Below are 22005 nucleotides of genomic sequence, written 5' to 3'. Positions count from 1 at the left end.
TAAAGACTATCAAACAAGTTCACTTACCTTGATCGTTGGTAATTTAGTGGAATTTTTTTTGGCACTATTAGTAACTATCAACTTATCGGCGGCTAAGATATTGATATTTTGAAGTGACCGTCTAATTAGAGACAACCTAGGCGGTCTTAATTTTTTTTAGTGAAATAACTAATGATATCGCAAATGCCTGTTACTTGACGGTTTTCGAAACATCTTATCGTGGGCTACTGACGGTCAAAGCCGTCAGTGATTTCAACTTTTTATTTTGATATAAATCGTCGATAACTTGGCGATCTTTTAATTTCCAATCGCCAGTTAGTGACAGTCAAAATCAATTTGTATATAGGTGTTCACAAGACCTATTATTCACACTTTCTGCTTTCCTCTTCCTAATATTTGGAAAATCCCTAAATCTCTGTATTCATAGGCTTCCTTCTAGCACAGAAAAAAAAGGCTTCCTTCTACTTTAGCAGAAAACCCTAACAACCGTTGAACAACATTTTTTTTTTTGTCAAAGGTTCATAACAACATATTATGATCTTCAATTTTTCCCGTTTAAGGTTTTCCTTCTATTCAGTAGAATGGGCCCAACCCAAATACAAGTGAAACAAGGTCTAGAACTAGAGCATCTATTCATCTAAAAGCCCAAAAGATAGACACATGAAGCCTGGCCTGCTAGGCAGATCTAAACCCCAACATATTTTCTTCTTGGGTGAGCAAAGGAGAAAATGAGATGGATATATGTTTTCCCAACCCCAGCTCCCATTTCTCAAGTCAATTTAAGTAGTAATTTGACCCCCCTTTTTATTGTTCATTGGGTTTTCAAAAACTCAATAGTGTATTTTGAACATACCTAAATTTAAAAATCCGGTAGTGTATTTTTAAAAAGTTAAGAAGTGTGTTTTCAATATATTGGGCTTTAAAACCTGGAATATAATATGTACATATAAGAAATTTTAAAACCTTGTTGAAGAATTTTTAACACACCAAGTTTTCTTATTCCCAGTAAAACATAGAAGGTAGGATGAGAGGTGAGAATATGGAAAAGAAAGAAGGGTTAGCTTTGAAATTTTCAGAAAGGAGGTAGGGTGTAAATTGAGGTGCTTGCAGTAGCAATAACATCTCTCATGGATATATTAGAGCTGCCCAAATCCCTTTAAGCCTCAATGGGACCACTGTCCACACATGAGCTACTTAGGCCTTATACTAACTTGAGGGTATACTCGCTATAAGTACAAGCCATCACATAGGTAGAGAGACAAGATAAAGAAATTCACCAAACAAGTGGGTTTATGCCTTATTATCGAGATCTTCTTATAGAAGTGGGTTGTGCCATAAACTAATCCTCATTAAGGTAAACTTAGCCAAAAGAAAAAGGAAAAAAATAGTTAGAGAGACAAGATAAAGAAATTCACCAAACAAGTGGGTTTATGCCTTATTATCGAGATCTTCTTATGGAAGTGGGTTGTGCCATACACTAATCCTCATTAAGGTAAACTTAGCCAAAAGAAAAAGGAAAAAAATGGTTGGGAATTAATTTTAATGTCACTTCTATAAATATTTATTAGGTCATCTATTTTAAGGTACTTATATATGATTTTTCGAAAAAAAGGTACTTATATATGTGTGGGAGTCCAATTATATACCGTATTTATACATGTGAAACATAAATTATACATTTCGCTTCAGACATATATATCTATAAGGTAATATTCAAATTAATTCCCAAAATAATTAGCCATAATATCTATCTGAATTACAATAAATTAACTTATTTCTGAAATGTTAGGGACCTCATTGTTATGGTTTTGGTCCCAAACCTCTCTCATGTGATAGATAACTATTCAATTAAGTCAGCCTTGGATTCACGATAATGTAGGTACCATTGAAATTGAAATATTTTTTTGTTTAGATACATTTAGATACTTTTACAAGATAATATTTAAAATCAAACTGAAATCCCAAAATTGTTAAGTAGAAGTTAAAATTTGTAGTTTCATTACATAATTTAATTTTTAAACCAGAATTGTTCAATTGTAAGAAAAAATTAAATACCAAAAAATTAACTCTTACAATAAAAAGTTAATTCTATATAACCATGAGAAAAACAACACATTTTTGACTTAGTTGACAAAAACAGATCATCCACTACTCATTTGAGAGTTGTGTTAGTAGTTGATCTATAAATATCTCTGTAAACAACCTATTATGCCACAAATAGATCTTGACCCGTAATAATGATGAGAGGCGAACTAATTTACACCTTCTATCCATAAAAAATATATACTCATGGAATATATGAAATTATAATAATCATGTTACCTTTCAAAATATCAAACAACCACTTATTTCAAAATTTAAACTATTATGTAAAAGCTAAATGAATGATTTTACATAATATTTTAACATGCTTTCTCACGCAAGAACTCTTTAGACCTGAAGCATAGATAAATACACATGCTCACATAACATGTGCTTAAATTTCACTTTTTAATTATAAAGTGAGGGGAGCAGTGATCGAACTCTAAATCGCTAAATGATAAATACTCTAAATGAATGATTTTGTATAATAAAAATGAATCATGGGTTAAGAGGAGTATTTGTAGCAAAGTTAGCCGCTATACATTTAATTATCATTAAAGTCTCCAAAGCGGAACCAGAAAACCGATCTTTGGGTGTAAGCAGGTGGTGACCGCCGACAATGGCGGCCCCGCCACCCCCTCCGTCTTCATCGCTTCCTTCAACCAAATCCCTCAAACTGCGACTCTTTCACTCTCCACTTTCTCTTCCCTCGAACAACAACAGCGCTTTCTGCTCCAATTCGAGACACTTGACTCTGCGGTGTGAGATCAAAAGCTTCGACAGCCACCGTAACTGGACAATTGAGCGCGTCTCCGACATGAGCAACAAAGACTCCATTCACAACACCAACAACAACAACAACTCTTCTTCTTCTTCTTCTTCTTCTTCTTCTTCATTGCTCTCCGCCTCTGCTGCTAGCTCCGCTTCAGGGCTTCAAACCAAGAATGCCAAGAAGGTTGTGCTGTTTTACTGTCCTGAAACCAAAGCTCTTGCTGATAAAATCGCTGCTGATTCTGATGCCATTGAACTTCGCTCCATCTCTTGGGGGTTCGTTCATTTTCCATTTTTCGTTCTCATCATTCACACTGCATCTTTCAATTTTGACCAATGTGGTAATCTCTTATCGTTTAGTTCAATATTTTGCATACCCATTTAGCTAAATTGCTCTGTCATGCTGGAATTGATGTCATTTTGGTTGAAATTTTGGAACTTGGAAATGCCCATTACGGTTATAGAGATTTCTATTATTCCCTTTTGGTATGAGCAGAGTAGATTTGGAACTGTTGATTTTACTTTTTAGCTGCAACATTATGAATATTGATGCCATAGGTTAATTAAAACATGTTACCATGTGCTTGTTTGGATACAGTATGTGCATGTTTAGATACGTAGTGGAAAACTAAGGGAAGCTGCTTTTGTCCAAATTTTGGATAAACCTGCTTTTCCACTGGAATAATAGTTTCCTCACATGCCTTTTCCACCTCCACTCGATAAAATAGGAAGAAAAGAGAGAGAAATGAGTGATATGATAGGAAATGTAGAGAGAGATAGAAAGAAAAAAGAGTGAAAATGAGATGGAAGAGAAAGTGAGTTGTAAGTGAATCATTACTCTTTTCCACTGTGTATCTAAACATGCACTGTGGTAGGTTGGTTTTTTGGTTGTTCTTTCTTTATTTTCTAGCTTCTTTGTGTTTTTTACTAAAAATATATGCTATGTGCAACTGAAAACTTCAGCAAGTTTCCTGATGGCTTCCCAAACATCTTCATTCCGAATGCTCAAGGCATTCGTGGGCAGCATGTAGCTTTCCTGGCCTCTTTCAGCTCACCTGCAGTAATCTTTGAGCAGATTCCTGTCATTTACGCGTTGCCAAAGTTGTTTGTTGCATCGTTTACCCTTGTTCTTCCGTTTTTCCCAACTGGCACTTCGGAACGTATGGAGGATGAAGGAGACATTGCCACTGCTTTCACTTTGGCCAGGCTTTTGTCAAACATACCGATTTCTAGGGGAGGGCCTACAAGTTTGGTGACATTTGATATTCATGCCTTGCAGGTATAGTATTGGTAGAATTTCCTTTTACATTTGTTGTTGATTGGTTCATATCATGTTTTCCCTGTCTTTATTTGTCAATCGTCAAATTTTCTGGCCATAATTATTTGATTATTTGTTGTAATGCAGGAGAGATTTTACTTTGGTGATAACATTTTACCATGCTTTGAGAGTGGCATACCATTGCTTAAAAGAAGGCTTCAGGATCTCCCTGATTCTAACAACGTGAGGTTTTCACTTGTATTTATTTCTTCTGTCGTTCTGTGTGGCTCTGTGTTTTATTTAGTATTTTGTATGTGTTCTATTTTCTCCAGAGTGCTTGTGATCATGGTAATTACCATGAGCTAATTAATGTGCAACAATCAAATTGACAAGTATCCTGACATTTTTAATCTTTCTTCTCATATTTCACCTGTTAGTCAACACTCCACTCTCCAGATGAATATTTTTCTATTTATATTTGGAACAAAGCTATTATAGATATTGATTGACAACACTTGTTTTCTTCTTAAACAGATATCAATTGCCTTTCCTGATGATGGTGCTTGGAAACGGTTTCATAAGCAACTGCAGCATTTTCCAACGGTATTGCATAATGTTGATATAACAGTATTTCTCAAATTTAGCAAAAGCCGTAAATATCATATCGGTACTAGCCTAGCAGCTATTGATGTCAACAAGTACTGACTTGCAGCAATAATTCCATTTTCCATCCATTAGCACTTACATGACTCATATGCAGGTAGTTTGTGCAAAAGTTCGGGAAGGTGATCAACGGATAGTCCGTATTAAGGAGGGAGATCCTAAGGGCCGGCATATTGTCATTGTTGATGATTTGGTTCAATCAGGTGGAACCCTGATAGAATGCCAGGTATAGAACATCTGTATATGTGAACTCTTTCCTGCCACATTAGTTGGAAATGTTTGACTTTTGATGCTTTATTTCTTAAAAGGGCCCTCTGTTTTATTTTGATAACTTGTATCATATTTCAGAAAGTTTTGGCGGCTCATGGAGCAGCAAAGATTAGTGCTTATGTGACTCATGGCATATTTCCAAATAAATCATGGGAACGCTTTGGACATGATGATGGGGGTATTGCTTACTTTACTCATTCAGCCATGTTCATTGCCTCTTATTTGTATGAAGGAAAATAAGTTCACCTGAAATATTAATAAGTTAATGATGCTAATTCATCATTTTATTATTTATAAAATTAAAAAACATGATAACCAGTTTTCTTACTTTAATTTAATATATTGTAATTCTTCTGGAGTTTTCTTTTGAGTGGGCCTTAAATAGTTAAATGTCATTGTCTTCTATAAGCATTCTGTGGTCATATATCATTTTTCTTCAAGATCCCTCAAGCCTGAGACCTTTAATTTGTTTTTCAACACAAACATGCTAAACATAGAAGGGATTTTCGATCACCTTCCTTTTAAGATCATAGATCATATTTTCAAAGTGATTTTCTTGTTATACAACCCCCTTCTAGTTTTGCCATTGATAATTGATGTCAGTACATCCTGATAGGTAACAACCCTTTAGTTAGTTAGTTAGTTAGTTAGTTAGCAAACCCCCTTGGTTAGTTAGTTAAGAGATAAATAGAGAGTAAAGGTGATAGGCTATAAATAGGCGAAAAATTGAAATCTCTGGGTCTTTAGGGGAGAGTCCGGGTCTCTTGAATACCCGGGAGTTTGTGTAGTTTTCAAAAAATTCAGTATTTCTTGTTATCATTGTTGGTACCTATCACCTTTACTGTTCCACTTGTGGCATTTAGATGGCCTACCACTGGATTTTTGGTTAGCTTTGTTTGGGATAGTTTCAACATATTGGGAGAAGATGCTTTCACTCACACTATTATAAAACCATTCTGTCTTATTTAATCTTCCCTCATAAATCTAGTATTGCTTTCAGCTATTGCTTTCAGCAATTGCTATTGAATTTCAACTACTCTTACTTGAAAGGAATGGAGAAAGAAAAACTTAAATGTGTTAACCTGGTTTTCAATTTTTGCATCAATATACAGTTTACACTTTCCTTACTCAACTTCATCCATTTCTGACTTTTCATTTCATGCACAGGGCATCCAGAGACTGCATTCACTTACTTCTGGATCACAGATTCATGCCCATTGACAGTGAAGGAGGTGTTGAATAGGCCACCATTTGAAGTTCTCAGCCTTGCAAGCTCTATATCAGCCAGTCTCCAAATCTGACAGAAATGTAGTATCCTCAAAATAAAATGGACAAGAGAAATAAAGACCCGGTTAAGGTTATTAGTGATAGTCAAAGTCGAGCTATTTTAGTGAGCGGCTTATAGAGAAACTAATACTTGCGATGCAAGAGAATAAAAGACGGCAAAAATTTGTTCATCTGTAATACAGTCTCCCTTCTTGACTTTATCATAAAGTTGTGCTAAGGTTATTTCTGCAACATCTTCAAGTTGCTTTCATGCTCGAATCTGTTACTTAATGATAACTCAGAATATTATTGTGCTAAAAATAATTATGTACTTTAGGCCCCTGTGGTTAGAATATGTTGCAGATGGGTTTGTCATGTTTTCATAAGGCTAAAGGCTAAGTATGACCCCCTTTTTTAATTGGAATAGTTCCAACTCTTTTAAAACCTTCTGGAAATTCCACTATGTCCTAAACTTTGTTACTCCCTTCGTCCCCATTTGTAAGTTACTTTTTTGAGTTTTTTTTTTTAATCCTAAAATGTAAGTCGCTTTGTCCATAATCTGACACCAAAGCCTTTTTCGCAGCCTCCTAACTGCCAAGGACTGCCGAAAGGGTTCAGATGTAGTAAATATGTGAATCGTATGGTGAATGGCGGCAGCGGCGCCAATGTAAATCAAAGGTTTCAGAGTATGACAAGAGGGTTTCAGGAACATCATCATCATCGTTTCGCTCTTGCATGATGGTTTTGGAAGCCAGGGTTAGGATCCTTAGATAGTTAGTTATCTTTGGTTTGGACCAACAACCAAGCTACCCTAGCCCATTGGATGATTTTATTGTTTCAAATGTTCAATTGACCATATCTTCCAAATTAAAATTGATTTATTATAATTATAATTTTGTCTTCACGGTTTATGAACAAGCACCTTTGATGCCTAAAACGATGTGGAATTAGTGAATTACAGTATTCATCTGTTTGAGTATTTGTTCCTCCATCACATGATTACATATAGAATTTGCTCATAGAATTTATGTCATTGAATTATTGATACTTGAGATAGGAAAAGATCATCATTATCTCTATCAGTACATCAATAAAACAAAAAGAATAACAAATTTAGTCAAACATGATCATCATCAAGGCGAGGAGGGAGTGGCGAAGACACATGTTAATTGGTTGCCCTGCAAATCTTCCTCACCTCTCCATCATTCCCTGTCAACACGTTCAAGGAAGTCAACTTAGTCATCACCTCAGCAAATCTCTTGTGGAACAATGCCTGATCATCAGCCATTTGCCCCACAGTAGGTGCAGTCCTTGGATCAGTCACCAAATGCGCATCAGTTAGGAGCAATGATTTCCCCTTGTCAACCAAGTCCCTGTAGAAGAGGTTGTCCATCACCGTCGGCGTGTTGTCAAAGTTCACCGGCTCGTTCCTGTACCGCGGTGTCCCGGGGTTGGAACAAATCTGCCTGAGTTCATTAAGGAAGGGTGGTCGCAGAGCAGGGTCTGGTTTGTTAGTGTTCTTGAAGTTATACACCCTGTCCATGAAAATATCACAGTGAGCTGCACCAATGGAATGTGCTCCCAACAAGATCACCATTTCCTCTGGGCTGAACCCTTTCCTCTGGAAGAGCTCTACCATCTTATCTGCTGACCAGTTCGGCATTGGTAGGTTGTTGTCATCCACTACGGTCGCGAGGGAGTAGAGCGAGTCCCTGCGACCACCGAGCGGTTTCTGGCGGGGCATTCCCGCCAGTGCCATCGCCTCGAAGCTCAGGAACACCATCGTGTCAGCGCAGGACACGATTCCAGGGCATTCTTCCTCTAATTTGCTCTTGATATCATCAACCAGATCAGGACCTTTCAGGAGTATACCGTTAAAAAATGAACTCTTTTCCACATTGTCACCATTTGGTGTGGAGTCTAGCAAGATCGATGCATCACACCCCTGTTTTGCATCATGGCAAAAAAAAAATCTTAGTCATCTTTGTTTAGAATTGAAAAGTATAATGATTCGCAGAATTCCACACATTACAGACAACCAACAGACATCCAGCATTATGTGAAATTTTATCATGGGAGGATATTAATTTGATTTATGTCATATGTGTATGTGTTAGCTATTACAAACCCTTATTATGACATGACTAATTAAGAAACAATAAGGATGTTTTTATTATTCAAGTTAGACCTCTGAGGTTTTATGGGCCGGCAGACGACCACGGTCCCAACCTTTTTAGCACCGGAGGTGTACTAATCAATGAACACACCCGTGGAACCTTTTTTTTTCTTCTTACAAAATCAACCAAGCCTAACCGGTCACAACATAGAAATGATGGTTTCTGCTCAATCCTTTATAAGGATTAGTTTAGCCATATCTTTAGTCAATGTAAGATTTCTAATAGTTTTTTTTTGAAAATGAAGCTTACCACAACGAAGCAGTCGTGGAATTGAAGACGAAGAATGTTGGCCATTGCCTTTGGATTGGTCCTGACAATCTCGGCGAATGCGTCAGCGATGATTTTCTCAGCATTGGGGCAGCTGTCGCTGTAGAATCCTTCCCTGAGATTGGGATTGATAGTATTGGGCTGGTCTTGAAATTCCTGTGGCTTTTGAACTTCCTCTGGCTTCTCCTGCTGTTCATTCTTTGGTGGGTCCTGATCTTGAATTGGTCGAAATGGGAATGGAAATCCTAGAAAATTCCCGTTTTGAAGTCCTAATAAGCCCCCCTCGCCTCCTTCCCGAAATGGAAAAGCTATTGAAGGAACGAGGAGCAGGTTGGAGAGGAAAAGGGTGGTAAGGATGATCCTTGCCATTTTCATTGTTAACAAAAAAAACTCAGTTGTGGGGGGTCACAGGAGAACCAAAGAGGACAAAGAGGTATGAGAACCTTTTATAACTTGGTGTTGTGTTTGTTATTATTATTATGGACAGACAGATGGTTTGATCAATGTAGAAGCTGGTTCTTAATATAGTTTTGTTGTCAATTCAGTTCAGGTAGGTTTGAGACAAATTGGATTTAGAACATGCACATTAAGAGTTTGATGGTGTTTCTATTATTAGTTTGAACCTAAATTTGCTAGTTGATTGTTCATCCGTTGAAATGGAAGTTAGGCCAACATTAACGAGTCAAGCAGCTTTCTAAACCTGTGTTTTTTTCTCCCTGTATTTTTCTTGTTGTGAGTAAGAGAACAAATTGATATGGGAAATTACTTGTTTGTTTCTAAAGAAAGCAAAAAACGGTGCGCCTGCAAAACTGTACAATACCAGAAAAACAAAATAAAAATGGTCCGTGTTAAAATAAAGGTATAAATGTCAAACTTATGAATATATGATTTCCGCACAAACTGTGGATTGATTTTTTCTCAACTTACTCAACTTAATACTCAACAATTTCTCCCTCAAATGCTAGTATATCTCAAGCGAAAGTCTTTAAATAGTTGCATTGTTATTGGGTTAACTCTCTACCAACGGAACACACCGCCTAGTCACCACATTGTTATGAAGACTTTTAAAGAGTCATCCTCATAGTCAAACCAACAATCGGATATGGTACTAGAGTTGAGTCAAAAGAATTGATTCAAACTGCACGGATCTCCACATTAGACAAAAGAACAAATCACATGGATTAAACACCACATTTTTCACTTAAAACATTAAATATATGAGTTATCTCACTTCTAAACGGTTCAAAATTTGTTATTTTCACCTACACCAAAAAAACATGAAAACAACATAGATAAAAACAATTAGAAAACTTTACTTTATATTTTATAAGTTTTAGGAGTGTTAGCTTCGAACATGACATTTTACTTTTTATTCTTATGACTATGAATCACACGAATAAAAACATAGACAATCAGATTATTGCCACATTCTTTTTAAATTAATAAAAGCTATTCATTCTTCACACCAGACTTCAAGGAAAAAAAAACTTCTCATCACATCACTAATTTTTGGTGCCTATGATAGTGCAACGTCATAGAAGTGTCATTAAACTAGTTAAAATCATAATGAATAATGATCAACTCCAAAAAAATTGCTAGTGTATGCTTGACCAATGGCACCATACAATTGTAGTTTTTTGAAGTGGTGGAACAGTCTGTGACTTTTATCTTCAACTGGAGGTATAATTTTTGTCATTGTTATAGCCGTCTGAGATCCCACAAAAGATACCCTGCCCTTACAGACAAGTATAAGAGGCACAAAAAAAACTTTATTCTAATCATCATCATTCATGGACTCATCGTAATATGTAAATTCGGAACCTATAAGAAAAAGGATCCAGGTAATTAATATCAATTAATCTTGGTGAGTTAGGATGTTCCTGTTTCTTGAAAGCAGCTACAAACAACTAAATGATGTTAAGAGAAGCTACATCATGGTTTTGAAACTTCCTCATTGCATTGAAGAAAATGTTTTATGATTTCACAACTATGGCTTCTCTAACTCATCCTCTATGTGTTCTCCTTACTCTAATGGCTGCAGCTTCATTTGCAAGTGTGTTTTCCCTTGAAGTTTCATCCAAAACAACTTACATGGAACCTTTTAACTGCTCTACAAAGATCAGAACATGCAATTCCTTGCTCTACCACATAAGCATCGGTCTCAAGGTCGAAGAAATAGCCCGCTTTTACTCGGTTAATCTCTCCCGAATCAAGCCAATAACTCGCGGTACCAAGCAAGATTACCTTGTCTCAGTGCCTTGTACTTGCAGAAACACCAATGGCCTTAATGGATATTTCTATCATACATCCTACAAGGTTAAGGTTAATGACAGTTTTGTGGATATTCAGAACCTGTTCTATAGTGGACAAGCTTGGCCTGTGAATGAAGATTTGGTGGTTCCAAATGAGACTATGACAATACATATTCCTTGTGGGTGTTCAGAAAGTGGCTCTCAAATTGTCGTCACATACACAGTTCAAAGGAATGATACACCATTATCAATTGCTCTTTTGCTAAATGCTACGGTTGAAGGCATGGTGAGTGTGAACTCAGTTATGGCTCCGAATCCCACATTCATAGATGTTGGTTGGGTGTTATATGTTCCCAAGGAGTTGAATCCAATTTCCCATGGAAAAGGTGAGTTCTATTTCTTAACCTGTCCCCAGATTTGAATATGCATGGCATTCACATATTTACAATGTTTTGGAGTACATGTTCCTTTCCCACATTCAGAAGCAAAATCATGTTAATTAAGTGAGACTATTTTTTTTTTTTTACTTATGCCTTGGACATGCCTCATATCGCGTTTGGTTCTGCGATAGAAAGCCCTAGAATTACTTATTGGAAGAAGGCACAAATTGTATCTTATGGAGTTACCGTGCTTTGAATTATGTGACACAACCAATGAACACACTGTCAGAGTGTGTGCCGCCACGGAAGCAAACAAGCACTTGTTTAGTGAACTGCATGATGATCCAAATTCATATACTTACAACTGCATTGAGTTCGCATTGATTTCAGCATGTTTTGGACTGAGCCAATTGCATTGTTATGGTGCATGTTTGGATACACGGTAAACGAGAATTGATTATGGGAGAAGCTAGTCATAGTTGCTTTTGTGGTAGCGGAATTGATTTTGAAAGATCTGAATGTGAATTAAAACATGCACATAATTCGATTTGAAAGCTGATTCCTATAGTAGAACTTTTATCTTTAGGTAACAACCTCAGCTGTTGTTAGGAAGATTTTATAAAATTACAAGGGGTTATCTTTGATTGATCAATACTTCTATTTTGATGCTACCATCTGCCCAAAACCTGCATCACAATTATGGCCAAATATAGATGACTAGTCATTCAATCATCTAATTTCAACATCATCAGATAAATGTTTCTCATGCATCAATCATCGAAATTGGTAACCTTTCACCAATTGCTGTTCAGTGTTCATAGACCAGGTGAAGTTTAAAGTTTAGATAGTTTCATTTTTGCTAGCAGGCACTCTTAATTTATCATGCTTTGTTTTGTTGTTGTTTGCAGAAAATAAACACAAGCTGGAGAAAATTATTGGCATCTTAGCGGGTGTGATATTACTTTCAATTATTACCTTGATCATTCTTATCGTCAGGAGAAATAGATCCTATGAAACCTGCAAAGATGATCCACGCGCTATCTCAAAAAGATCAATCGGCAAAAGAACTAGTTCCTTAATGAACCGCGACTTTCACAAAGAATACATGGAAGGTAACAAAAGTAATATTTGAAAAATACTAAAATTTCAGCATTAGGTTAATAGCTCTACATGCAAGGAAACTGAGAGGAAGATTGCTGCTTATTCATGGAAAATATTGATGCAGATGCGACATCATTTGACTCAGAAAGACCAGTAATTTATACTCTTGAGGAGATTGAACAAGCTACTAATGACTTCGATGAAACTCGAAGGATTGGAGTCGGTGGATATGGAACAGTGTATTTTGGAGTGTTAGGGGAGAAGGTATGGATTATGGAAATCCCACCTACATTCTTTAATGGTCCTCCCCATGCTAGCATTTCTTTTTCATGCTGCAACAAAGCATTGAAGAATAATAGCTATTTTGATTTTCAGGAGGTTGCTATAAAGAAGATGAAATCTAACAAATCCAAAGAATTCTATGCAGAACTCAAGGCCTTGTGTAAGATCCATCACATTAACATTGTAAGTGACATCTCTGATGAAGTTATTTTGGACAGAGGCTTGATCATCTCATTTTGTTTGATTATATTATAGATGTAATCACTGTTTCAGGTGGAGTTATTAGGATATGCCAGCGGAGATGACCACCTTTACTTGGTGTATGAGTATGTGCCCAATGGATCTCTCAGTGAACATCTTCATGATCCCTTACTGAAAGGTAAATTGGCTCTAAGATCTATTTGCCTGCAAAATGCAAACCTTCTGGCTTTTAGAAATGTTCTAAAATGCCATAAAGGCTACAAGACCAGACCTCCAAACAAAGCATATCATAGATGATAGTTTTTATGGTAATTGCAGCCTCATATATTGATTTTTTAACTCATGAAAGAATGAAAAATAGATTATTTTCTGAAACACTAGGAAGCATGTTATATAGAATTGACATCAATTGTTGTTTATACTTAATAAGACCATTGAACGAAAGTTCGATTCAACATGCCACTAATGTCGTTGTACTACATTTCTGTAAGTAAAAGAAAAAGGCTTAATTGCAACTTTGGTCCCTGACGTTTACCAATTCCACGATTTTAGTCCCCCACCTATTTTAATTACACAGATGGTCCCTGACTTTGCTGGCAGTCTGCAACGTTGGTCCTACCGTTTGTTTGTTAATGGAGGAGGTTTACGTGGATGGTCACTTAGCTGATGTGGAAGTTGAATTAGAGAGAGAAAGAGACCAGCAACTGATTCAGCCTTCTTCCTCGCCTCTAGGGACTCGTTCGTTCTTTATCTCTTCCTTTTCGCTAAATCTCAAGCTTCGAAACATCTTCCTCACGGTGCTCTGTTTTTTAAGGAGGAAGAGGGTAGAAGATGACCGTTGCAGGTCTCACGTGCAACTCACGTGTTTCCCTCTCTCTTCAGTCCTTCTTTCTCTCTCCAATTGGACATCCACGTAAGCCTCCTCCGTTAACAAATAAACGGCAGGACCAACATTGCAGACGGGCAGCAAAGTCAGGGACCATCCGTGTAATTAAATTAGGCGGGGGACTAAAATTGTGGAATTGGTAAACGTCAGGGACCAAAGTTGCAATTAAGCCAAAGAAAAAAAACTAACATTTCTCTCATGTTTATGTCAAGAAATCTAAATTGTGGTACTGGAACAGGTCACCAGCCTCTTTCTTGGTGTGCTAGGATTCAAATTGCACTGGATTCAGCAAAAGGTATTGAATACATACATGATTACACAAAAGCACAGTATGTGCACCGCGATATAAAGACTAGTAATATTCTTCTTGATGAGAAGCTCAGAGCAAAGGTATTTTTCCTTGATTTCTTAGTCTGTCCTGATTTTTTTTAGTTTTATGAACTAGTTATCATTATACATATCTAAGGCATGCTAACCTGCAAGAAACAACTATGTAAGTCAGTTGCCTACTTGCCTAATGATAACAAGAAAAGATGGTCTTAAAACATTATACTAGTAAAATCAAGTTAATACACTTGCTGGACATGAATTTATTTGATTTATTAGTAAAATCAAGTTAAGCAAGTAATGTTGAATCGAGGTCTTTCTACTTCTTTTCATACCAAAGCATTTGATTTCATATGTAGGTAGCAGATTTTGGGCTTGCAAAGCTAGTAGAACGAACCAATGATGAAGAATTCATAGCAACAAGGCTTGTTGGAACACCAGGCTATCTTCCACCAGAGTAGGTTTCATCCTTTTCAATTATAACTAGATCTTGGTGCATTCAACAGAAACAAATTTCCTCACTGCCATTAATCTTCTTAAACTCAAGCAAAATAAATTACTTCACAGTTAATATTGCTTCTGATATCATTACTTTTTTTCCCTTTTAGATCTCTAAAGGAGCTTCAAGTGACAGTAAAAACTGATGTATTTGCATTTGGGGTGGTTATGTTAGAGTTGATAACAGGGAAACGTGCACTATTTCGTGACAACCAAGAAGCCAACAATATGAGATCACTTGTTGCAGTTGTAAGTTAACTCTTGTTTGAGAGAAAAGAAAATATAGATGGGGCTTGAAAGTATTATATAAGACATCCAAAAAGTCATTCACCAAAAGTGAAGTTTACTTTTATTCACATAGATCTAACTCTGCAGTTTACTCAATACTCTTACACATCTTTTGTAATTAAAGGAAAGAAATCTGATCTTTCTTTTCATCTCATTCAGGTTAACCAAATATTTCAAGAAGATAACCCTGAGACTGCTTTAGAAGTTACCGTGGATGGGAATCTACAACGTAGCTATCCTATGGAAGATGTCTACAATGTAAGATTCAATCTACATCTTCTATTTTGCCGATAATGTTGGTTTTCTAATTATATATCTATGTGCCAATGTATGCTTCATTTTGATATGAATACTGCAGATGGCAGAACTATCACACTGGTGCTTGCGCGAAAATCCGGTGGACAGGCCTGAAATGAGTGAGATCGTTGTGAAATTGTCAAAGATTATAATGTCCTCGATAGAGTGGGAAGCATCACTTGGCGGAGACAGCCAAGTCTTCAGCGGGGTATTTGATGGAAGATGAATGAAGACTACTCTTTACTAATTAAGAATTGTCTATTAAGAGCCTTCTCTTGCTGCCTTAATATCTTAATCTTTTGTATTTAATCCAATCCTTGTTCAAAACTGCTGCCACTTGAGTTCATAACAAGTTATTAGGAGTACATATAATGATTGATAGACAATTATATATAGGATGAGATCGGGTTAATGAGTTGTTATTGTAACAAAAAATTGTCAATGCTAACTACATTTTGTTGAAAAAATTGAAATGTATAACTAGTTATGTGAGGAGACAAATTAACAGTTTTATCTCTAGCTTAACTATGGCATATACAAAGCTACTAGGTGGTAAGATACACAAAGATGATTAAGTGTTGAAACCAGTTATATATATCTGATAGACTTGGTTGCTAAACTCTGTGTTATTCAGTTTAAGCAATATCTGAAGCAAAGTCCCACACTGACCAAAACAATGGGCAAGCAGGTTAACTTGGGTTATAAAAGCTGAGTTCCTGAACGATATGAAGCATACCTTTCTTTGGCTAAGATCAAGTGTAGTATCTGTTTTTATCAGTTTAATATCTGATATGTGGGCCAATGGCCCACACGATATTAAATTAATTTTTTAAGGGTGAGGGCCTATCTCAGTAGCTTGCTGCTGGGGCTCTCGATTGTCGCCCATGCGTTGCACTATTGCACGGGCCTGGCGCATCCCACCAAATCAGTTAAAATTTTGACTCTGGGCTTCTCATATTGATATTGGGCCCATTCCTTTCGATTGGAACTGGCATTCGCCATGTTGCCCAAGTTTAAAATTTTCAAATCTTCACATTTTTTTCATCGTAGAAGGAACACTAATAACCCATTGGTGATTTAATAAAGGATTAAACAACAAAACAAAGAAATTGAATTGGGTTGCCTTCAATTAATTTTGAACAACAACGATAAAACTGCTAATTTTTTTTACAAAGCTGCTTAATTTTATAATATTTTAAAACCCATTTAAAAAATATAAAAAAATATGAAAAAACATTTTATAAATACATTTATCAATAATTTATAAACTAATTTAGAGAAAGAACTTAATGATAATTATTGGTATTTATTAAGCTTTTTTACAAGGAAAAAGTTTGGTCTCGCATTCAACCCCCATTTAGCGGGTTAAAGCAGGGTAGGTTAGGCAGTTGGTGGGCTAATTCCTCGACTTAGCTTATCATTTTAGACTAGTTATACGAAGTCACTTATGAGGCCAACTCATTTTTACTATCCATCAATATTAAGGGTTGTACTCACGTAGATACTAAAGAATGAAACTCAATGATTAATCATATATTAGGAGAATATCTACATCGAGGAGTTGCTTTTCAAAGTGTAACCTCACAACAACTCTCTCACCGTTATAGTGTTGTTTAACTAACGAAATTTAAAGGAACAAGTCCCATGTAGGAAAGTTCAAGAGAAAAAGACGGATTTATAAGACTCTTTTTTTAAACTCCAAATGCATTAAAACATTTTGGATCATACTACAACCATACTTCAAGACCACTATCCCCAGATAAGATGAAAAAATAGTCATTGACCTTTAGGTTTTAGGTTCACGCAAAGGGAGCATAAAGCTCACAAAGACGGTCTTTGAAGTTTTGCTTGAGTGTAAGCATGGGAAGAGCAGGTCTAACTCAACTACTCCAATTAAATTTTAGGGGGAGTGATGAAAGTTAAATAAACAAGTCCAATACGAGGCAATTCAAGAGTTGAAGAAGAGTTTATAATACTGGGTGTTTGAACCCCAAATGTCTTTAAGGCACTTTGGGTCATACTACACTCATGCTTCAAACTTACGAAATATCGATTCTCATAAAATATTAAACGTGAAGTAGATTGTGTGAACCAAGTAATTTTTGGAGTTGTGTTGGAATTAAATATTAGTTTTTTAAGGAGAATTAAATTGAGTAGAAAAAATATTGAAAAATAGTAAAAATGTATAAATTTGATTTAGCAACTCTTATAAATTACTTATACTCTTCTAATTTGATATAGCAATTCAATTAGTATAATTTTTTTTATTAGCTAAAACGCTTCCACAACAATAAAGCAAAACTTGGTTAACTTCGTGTGAAACGGCGTCGTTGATACAGTCCTCGTCCTCTTCCTTCTCCCTATTCTTTCAACACCGTGACGCTCGTTGATCTGATTGGAAATTGGGATCCAGCTCCAGCAGCAATGGCAGGGGCAGCTTCTGCTCTGTTCCTCCTCGACATCAAAGGCCGCGTCCTCATCTGGCGCGACTACCGCGGCGACGTCACCGCCCTCGACGCCGAACGCTTCTTCACCAAGCTCATCGAAAAACAGGTTCCACTCCTTCTTCACTTCCCTCCATTCCGATCCACCATTTTTCGCACAACCTAACTCTTCGATTCTCCCTTTTTCATTGCACAGGCTGATGCGCAGTCTCAAGATCCGGTTGTCCACGATAACGGTATCAGCTACATGTTCGTTCAGCACAGCAATGTTTACCTCATGATAGCCACCAGACAAAACTGCAATGCCGCTAGCCTCCTCTTCTTCCTCCATCGAGTAGTCGACGTAAGCGCTTTTCCGATTCGAACCTTTTGAAATTGTCAATTGAATAGGTTTATGTGAAATGATAATCGATCAGGGTGATCTGTGTCCTTGTGCCAGGTTTTTAAGCATTATTTTGAAGAATTGGAAGAGGAATCACTTAGGGATAACTTTGTCGTTGTGGTAAATTGCCGAATGCGGAACTCGATTTCATGAATGGATTTATTGAATTTGTGTGTGTTGTTTTGATTTTGATGCTTGATTTTGTTGTGTAGTATGAACTGCTTGATGAAATTATGGACTTTGGCTACCCTCAGTACACTGAGGCGAAGATTCTTAGTGAGTTTATCAAGACCGATGCTTATAGAATGGAAGTTACGCAGAGACCTCCCATGGCTGTGACTAATGCCGTGTCTTGGCGCAGTGAAGGGATAAGCTACAAGAAAAATGAGGTAGCTGTTAGGAAAAGTGAAGAATGCGTACTGGTTTCAATTGTAGTTTCGTGGTCTAAGCCACCGAATTTCACCTTTCTATTGTGTGTTTAGGTTTTCTTGGATGTGGTGGAGAGTGTGAACATACTTGTCAATAGCAATGGACAAATAATTAGATCTGATGTTGTTGGGGCTCTCAAGATGAGAACTTATTTGAGGTTCGCTTTCTAGTTTCTAAACTTCGCTTGAGATTTATTGAATTTTAGGCTATTGGTTTGAGGTGTGCTGCTGACTAACTAGGCTTGCTAGCATTGATTGCTTAAGTTAAATTCTATTATGTTTGTTTTTCGGCTATTACACACTGATCCCAGTTTTCTGGTATTTGTTTTAGATGCTTTTGTTATTGTCTCTACTCATGTATTTGTGGTTATTGGTGAGGACTAAAGAGATACTTGTTCGGGATTAGGGAACCAAACCTAAACTGATTCTTCATATTGAGTCTTTCTTTATAAAATTAGCAAGTTGGACCTATATACTAGTTGTACTGATTACTCATACAGATTGCTTTATTCATTTTGTACTCCTGAGGCTTTCTTTAGGAGCTTGTGCTAAACTTGTATGCCAATTGCCTATCTGTTATATATATTGCTTAAACGTCCAACCACTGAGTGTGTATTACTCCCTACATTTACAATTGAGAATTGTTTGGAAGATTGTGTTAAACTGTGAAGTATCTATATATCTAATCAACATCCATGCGAGTATTTATCTGAAAACTCATATGTTCCATTCTTGGCTTATCTAATGCAGTGGTATGCCTGAGTGTAAACTTGGCTTAAATGATAGAGTATTATTAGAGGCGCAAGGTAGAACAACCAAAGGAAAGGCGATAGACTTGGAAGACATCAAATTTCACCAGTACGGTTGCTTGACTTTCTTGTCTTTACTAACTGATCAGTTAGAGTGAGTTTCAAGCATATTTCCTCTTCTTGAAATCTAATTCTTAAATTATTTCTGTCATTTTATGAAGGTGTGTCCGTTTGGCTCGATTTGAAAATGATCGAACAATTTCCTTCATACCACCTGATGGAGCATTTGATTTGATGACATACAGGCTCAGTACACAGGTTCATCATCTTCTCTAGATATGAAATAAGTTTTTGTTTTGAGAGAGAGAGAGTGAGAGAACAAACGTAATTTGAAGTCTCTTCTACCGTGTGTTTTTTCAGGTTAAGCCATTAATTTGGGTGGAAGCAACTGTTGAAAAGCATTCTAAAAGTCGGATTGAGATAATGGTAAAAGCTAGAAGTCAATTTAAGGAACGTAGGTACTGAAATTTCTTCTTTTCTTATATCTCTTACTTTCCCTTTTTTATCTGTTATTTTTCCTCTCTTTCTTTTTCTTTGACAGAAGACGTTGTTTCCCTTAACTTTATATAATAAGGTTTTTGCTCTAGAATTTAGACTACCCTAAATGTCCCCAACTAATAATAGTATTTATTTCATAGCACTGCCACAAATGTTGAGATTGAGTTGCCTGTGCCTGTTGATGCAATGAATCCAAATGTTCGAACTTCAATGGGATCTGCAGCATATGCACCTGAAAAAGATGCATTAATCTGGAAAATTCGATCCTTCCCTGGAGGCAAGGTACGAGTTCTCTTGGAAACAGCATTGAAACATTGTATGACACCCATCTTGATACCTCAACTTGATTGTGACTTGTTGGATTTGGTTCTCCTCTATGAAACTTTCAGGAGTATATGTTAAGAGCAGAGTTTCGTCTTCCCAGTATAACAGCTGAGGAAGCAACCCCTGAGAGAAAAGCTCCTATACGTGTGAAATTTGAAATACCTTATTTTACTGTTTCTGGAATACAGGTATTGCTACATGATCCTGGTTCTTATATTGCAAATATTGTTAGCCTATTCTTTTCAGCATTGAAAATAATTTTCACTTCCTTTCATGCCTCTATCAGTTTGATTAAACTTGGATGAGAATATTTCCTTTATACATCTAATTTATATCATTCACCCCTTCCCTCTCTCTTTCTGTCCTGTGCCTATAGGTGTGTTCTTTTAGAACATTTGTCTCTGCTATTTCCATTATTTCTACGAGTCACTAGTGTAGTAAGTTACATGAATCTTTAAGTTCCAATTGTTTTAGCAGGTCAGTTGATATTCAGAAATTCACAAGAAATGTTCATAAATGTTTAGAAAAGAATTGATAGTGGAAAAAATAACTTGTCGTCATAAAAGGATCAGAATACACATAATTTTATACCATTATCCATGATTTATAGGTTTTAGAAGTAGTTTGTTTGAACCATGTGGAATGCGTAGGACAAGATCATCTGGTTGAAACATTGGCAACCACATGATGTGTTCGTTAAATTAAAATATTTCACATTTTGATGGTGTTGTTCAGTTAATTGAAGCTTAGGTTGGTTTGATGTCGGTACTCAACATGTAAATGTTTTGGTTTTATAGGTAAGATATTTGAAGATTATTGAGAAAAGTGGGTATCAGGCTCTTCCGTGGGTGAGATACATAACAATGGCTGGAGAGTATGAACTAAGGCTTATTTAAGATCTTATACCTTTTTATGGTGCTTGAAACCCACCAAATAACTGTATCATCTTCATTGATCAGTAACACTAAAAGGGTGGATGGGGGAGGGACGCTGAGGAGAAGTTAGTAAGACTTTATACGGCTAGCTTCTCCCTCTCCATCAGTTGTTTTGTCATCAGATTGTAAGTTGCTAATTGTCTATAAAGTTCATATCTAAAGATCAGGAATGGGCAAGTGAGCCTGTGCCTCCAGTGAGAGTCCTTTCAGTCAATTCTGTTGTTGGGAAAATCTGTCTTTTTTCCCTTTGTTGCTTTTTATTCTTGATCTTTCCATATTTTTTTTCCATCATCTTCCAATTGTAATTTGAATATTTGATTTACATCTGTAATAGAAATTTTAGCTTTTGTATTACTGAGATTGAATCTTATTTCACCTCTTTATTTGTATCCACGTCCATGAATATCGTGCTATATTCCTTTAGGATGGAAACTGTTGGTAAGTTTCAGAAATATGGACCATTTTCATCTGGATTTCAAGCTAAAGAAAGGAAAACAGTAGTCATTAGAGTTTTAATATTTTATGCTTCCATGAAAAGTTTTCATGAGAATTGAGCCTTTTTTTTACCAAGCTGGATTTGATATGTTAGTTCAAGTTATTTCCCTGAGGGGATGAAATTTTGGAATTATTGCCTTTCACTCGTAAAAAGCAATAATTGAAATTAGAAGGCTAGATGGTAAACACTTTAGTGCATGTTTGGATCAGTTTAGTTAGAATTGATTGATTTTGGTAAAATTGATTATAATAAATGTGAGTTGAAATTTAAGTGATTAATGTTTGGATATATTTATTAGAAAAATTATTTATGCAGAATACTCTTGAAATCCAATTATAAAATTTCGCAATTTAAGTATATTCACATCAATTGGATCCAATGAGGCTTATCGGGAATGCATCTTTTGATGTCAGATTTTTGCTT

General features: G+C 36.3%; 4 protein-coding genes and 1 non-coding gene across 5 annotated transcripts; 4 read left to right on the top strand and 1 right to left on the bottom strand.

Annotated features, from left to right (window-relative positions):
• The first annotated feature begins 2589 nt into the window (after nt 1-2589).
• LOC130740044 (ribose-phosphate pyrophosphokinase 4-like) lies at nt 2590-6625 on the top strand. The gene is made up of 7 exons (XM_057592540.1): nt 2590-3129; nt 3817-4132; nt 4259-4354; nt 4646-4714; nt 4872-5000; nt 5123-5222; nt 6212-6625. The coding sequence occupies exons 1-7, from the start codon at nt 2702-2704 to the stop codon at nt 6343-6345; spliced, it is 1272 nt and encodes a 423-aa protein (XP_057448523.1). The 5' UTR covers nt 2590-2701; the 3' UTR covers nt 6346-6625.
• A 632-nt stretch (nt 6626-7257) lies between these two features.
• LOC130740045 (peroxidase 57-like) lies at nt 7258-9293 on the bottom strand. Its single transcript, XM_057592541.1, has 2 exons — nt 8737-9293; nt 7258-8255 (listed from the first exon to the last, which is right to left on the bottom strand). Exons 1-2 carry the CDS (start codon nt 9127-9129, stop codon nt 7476-7478), a joined length of 1173 nt encoding a protein of 390 aa, XP_057448524.1. The 5' UTR covers nt 9130-9293; the 3' UTR covers nt 7258-7475.
• Nucleotides 9294-10616: 1323 nt separating this feature from the next.
• LOC130735745 (lysM domain receptor-like kinase 3) lies at nt 10617-15758 on the top strand. Its single transcript, XM_057587645.1, has 10 exons — nt 10617-11392; nt 12295-12498; nt 12612-12751; nt 12863-12952; nt 13043-13148; nt 14095-14246; nt 14543-14640; nt 14792-14930; nt 15129-15227; nt 15328-15758. Exons 1-10 carry the CDS (start codon nt 10723-10725, stop codon nt 15490-15492), a joined length of 1863 nt encoding a protein of 620 aa, XP_057443628.1. The 5' UTR covers nt 10617-10722; the 3' UTR covers nt 15493-15758.
• A 240-nt stretch (nt 15759-15998) lies between these two features.
• LOC130741482 (U2 spliceosomal RNA) lies at nt 15999-16187 on the top strand. The gene has a single exon (XR_009020378.1). It is a non-coding gene; the product is annotated as a U2 spliceosomal RNA (small nuclear RNA).
• A 1383-nt stretch (nt 16188-17570) lies between these two features.
• LOC130740043 (AP-1 complex subunit mu-2) lies at nt 17571-21444 on the top strand. The gene is made up of 11 exons (XM_057592539.1): nt 17571-17819; nt 17907-18053; nt 18150-18212; nt 18305-18481; nt 18575-18678; nt 19271-19378; nt 19491-19587; nt 19690-19787; nt 19968-20109; nt 20217-20339; nt 20949-21444. Exons 1-11 carry the CDS (start codon nt 17691-17693, stop codon nt 21045-21047), a joined length of 1287 nt encoding a protein of 428 aa, XP_057448522.1. The 5' UTR covers nt 17571-17690; the 3' UTR covers nt 21048-21444.
• The last annotated feature ends 561 nt before the right edge of the window (nt 21445-22005 follow it).

The sequence above is a fragment of the Lotus japonicus genome, chromosome 2 (assembly GCF_012489685.1).
Source record: "Lotus japonicus ecotype B-129 chromosome 2, LjGifu_v1.2".
NCBI classification, from domain to species: Eukaryota; Viridiplantae; Streptophyta; class Magnoliopsida; order Fabales; family Fabaceae; genus Lotus; species Lotus japonicus.
The sequence above is the reverse complement of the archived record's forward strand: the minus strand, read 5'-3'. Positions and strand labels throughout refer to the sequence as shown.

What these genes read in the sequence shown, in the direction of transcription:
- LOC130740044 (XM_057592540.1), top strand. Translation starts at nt 2,702, where the DNA reads ATGGCGGCCCCGCCACCCCCTCCGTCTTCATCGCTTCCTTCAACCAAA. An exon ending in TTGATATTCATGCCTTGCAG is followed by an intron (nt 4,133 to 4,258) that starts GTATAGTATTGG and finishes GTTGTAATGCAG; the next exon opens with GAGAGATTTTACTTTGGTGA. An exon ending in ATCTCCCTGATTCTAACAAC is followed by an intron (nt 4,355 to 4,645) that starts GTGAGGTTTTCA and finishes CTTCTTAAACAG; the next exon opens with ATATCAATTGCCTTTCCTGA.
- LOC130740045 (XM_057592541.1), bottom strand. Translation starts at nt 9,129, where the DNA reads ATGAAAATGGCAAGGATCATCCTTACCACCCTTTTCCTCTCCAACCTG. An exon ending in TCCACGACTGCTTCGTTGTG is followed by an intron (nt 8,256 to 8,736) that starts GTAAGCTTCATT and finishes GATGCAAAACAG; the next exon opens with GGGTGTGATGCATCGATCTT.
- LOC130735745 (XM_057587645.1), top strand. Translation starts at nt 10,723, where the DNA reads ATGTTTTATGATTTCACAACTATGGCTTCTCTAACTCATCCTCTATGT. An exon ending in TCACAAAGAATACATGGAAG is followed by an intron (nt 12,499 to 12,611) that starts GTAACAAAAGTA and finishes ATATTGATGCAG; the next exon opens with ATGCGACATCATTTGACTCA. An exon ending in AGATCCATCACATTAACATT is followed by an intron (nt 12,953 to 13,042) that starts GTAAGTGACATC and finishes TCACTGTTTCAG; the next exon opens with GTGGAGTTATTAGGATATGC.
- LOC130740043 (XM_057592539.1), top strand. Translation starts at nt 17,691, where the DNA reads ATGGCAGGGGCAGCTTCTGCTCTGTTCCTCCTCGACATCAAAGGCCGC. An exon ending in CCAAGCTCATCGAAAAACAG is followed by an intron (nt 17,820 to 17,906) that starts GTTCCACTCCTT and finishes TTCATTGCACAG; the next exon opens with GCTGATGCGCAGTCTCAAGA. An exon ending in TAAGCTACAAGAAAAATGAG is followed by an intron (nt 18,482 to 18,574) that starts GTAGCTGTTAGG and finishes TTGTGTGTTTAG; the next exon opens with GTTTTCTTGGATGTGGTGGA.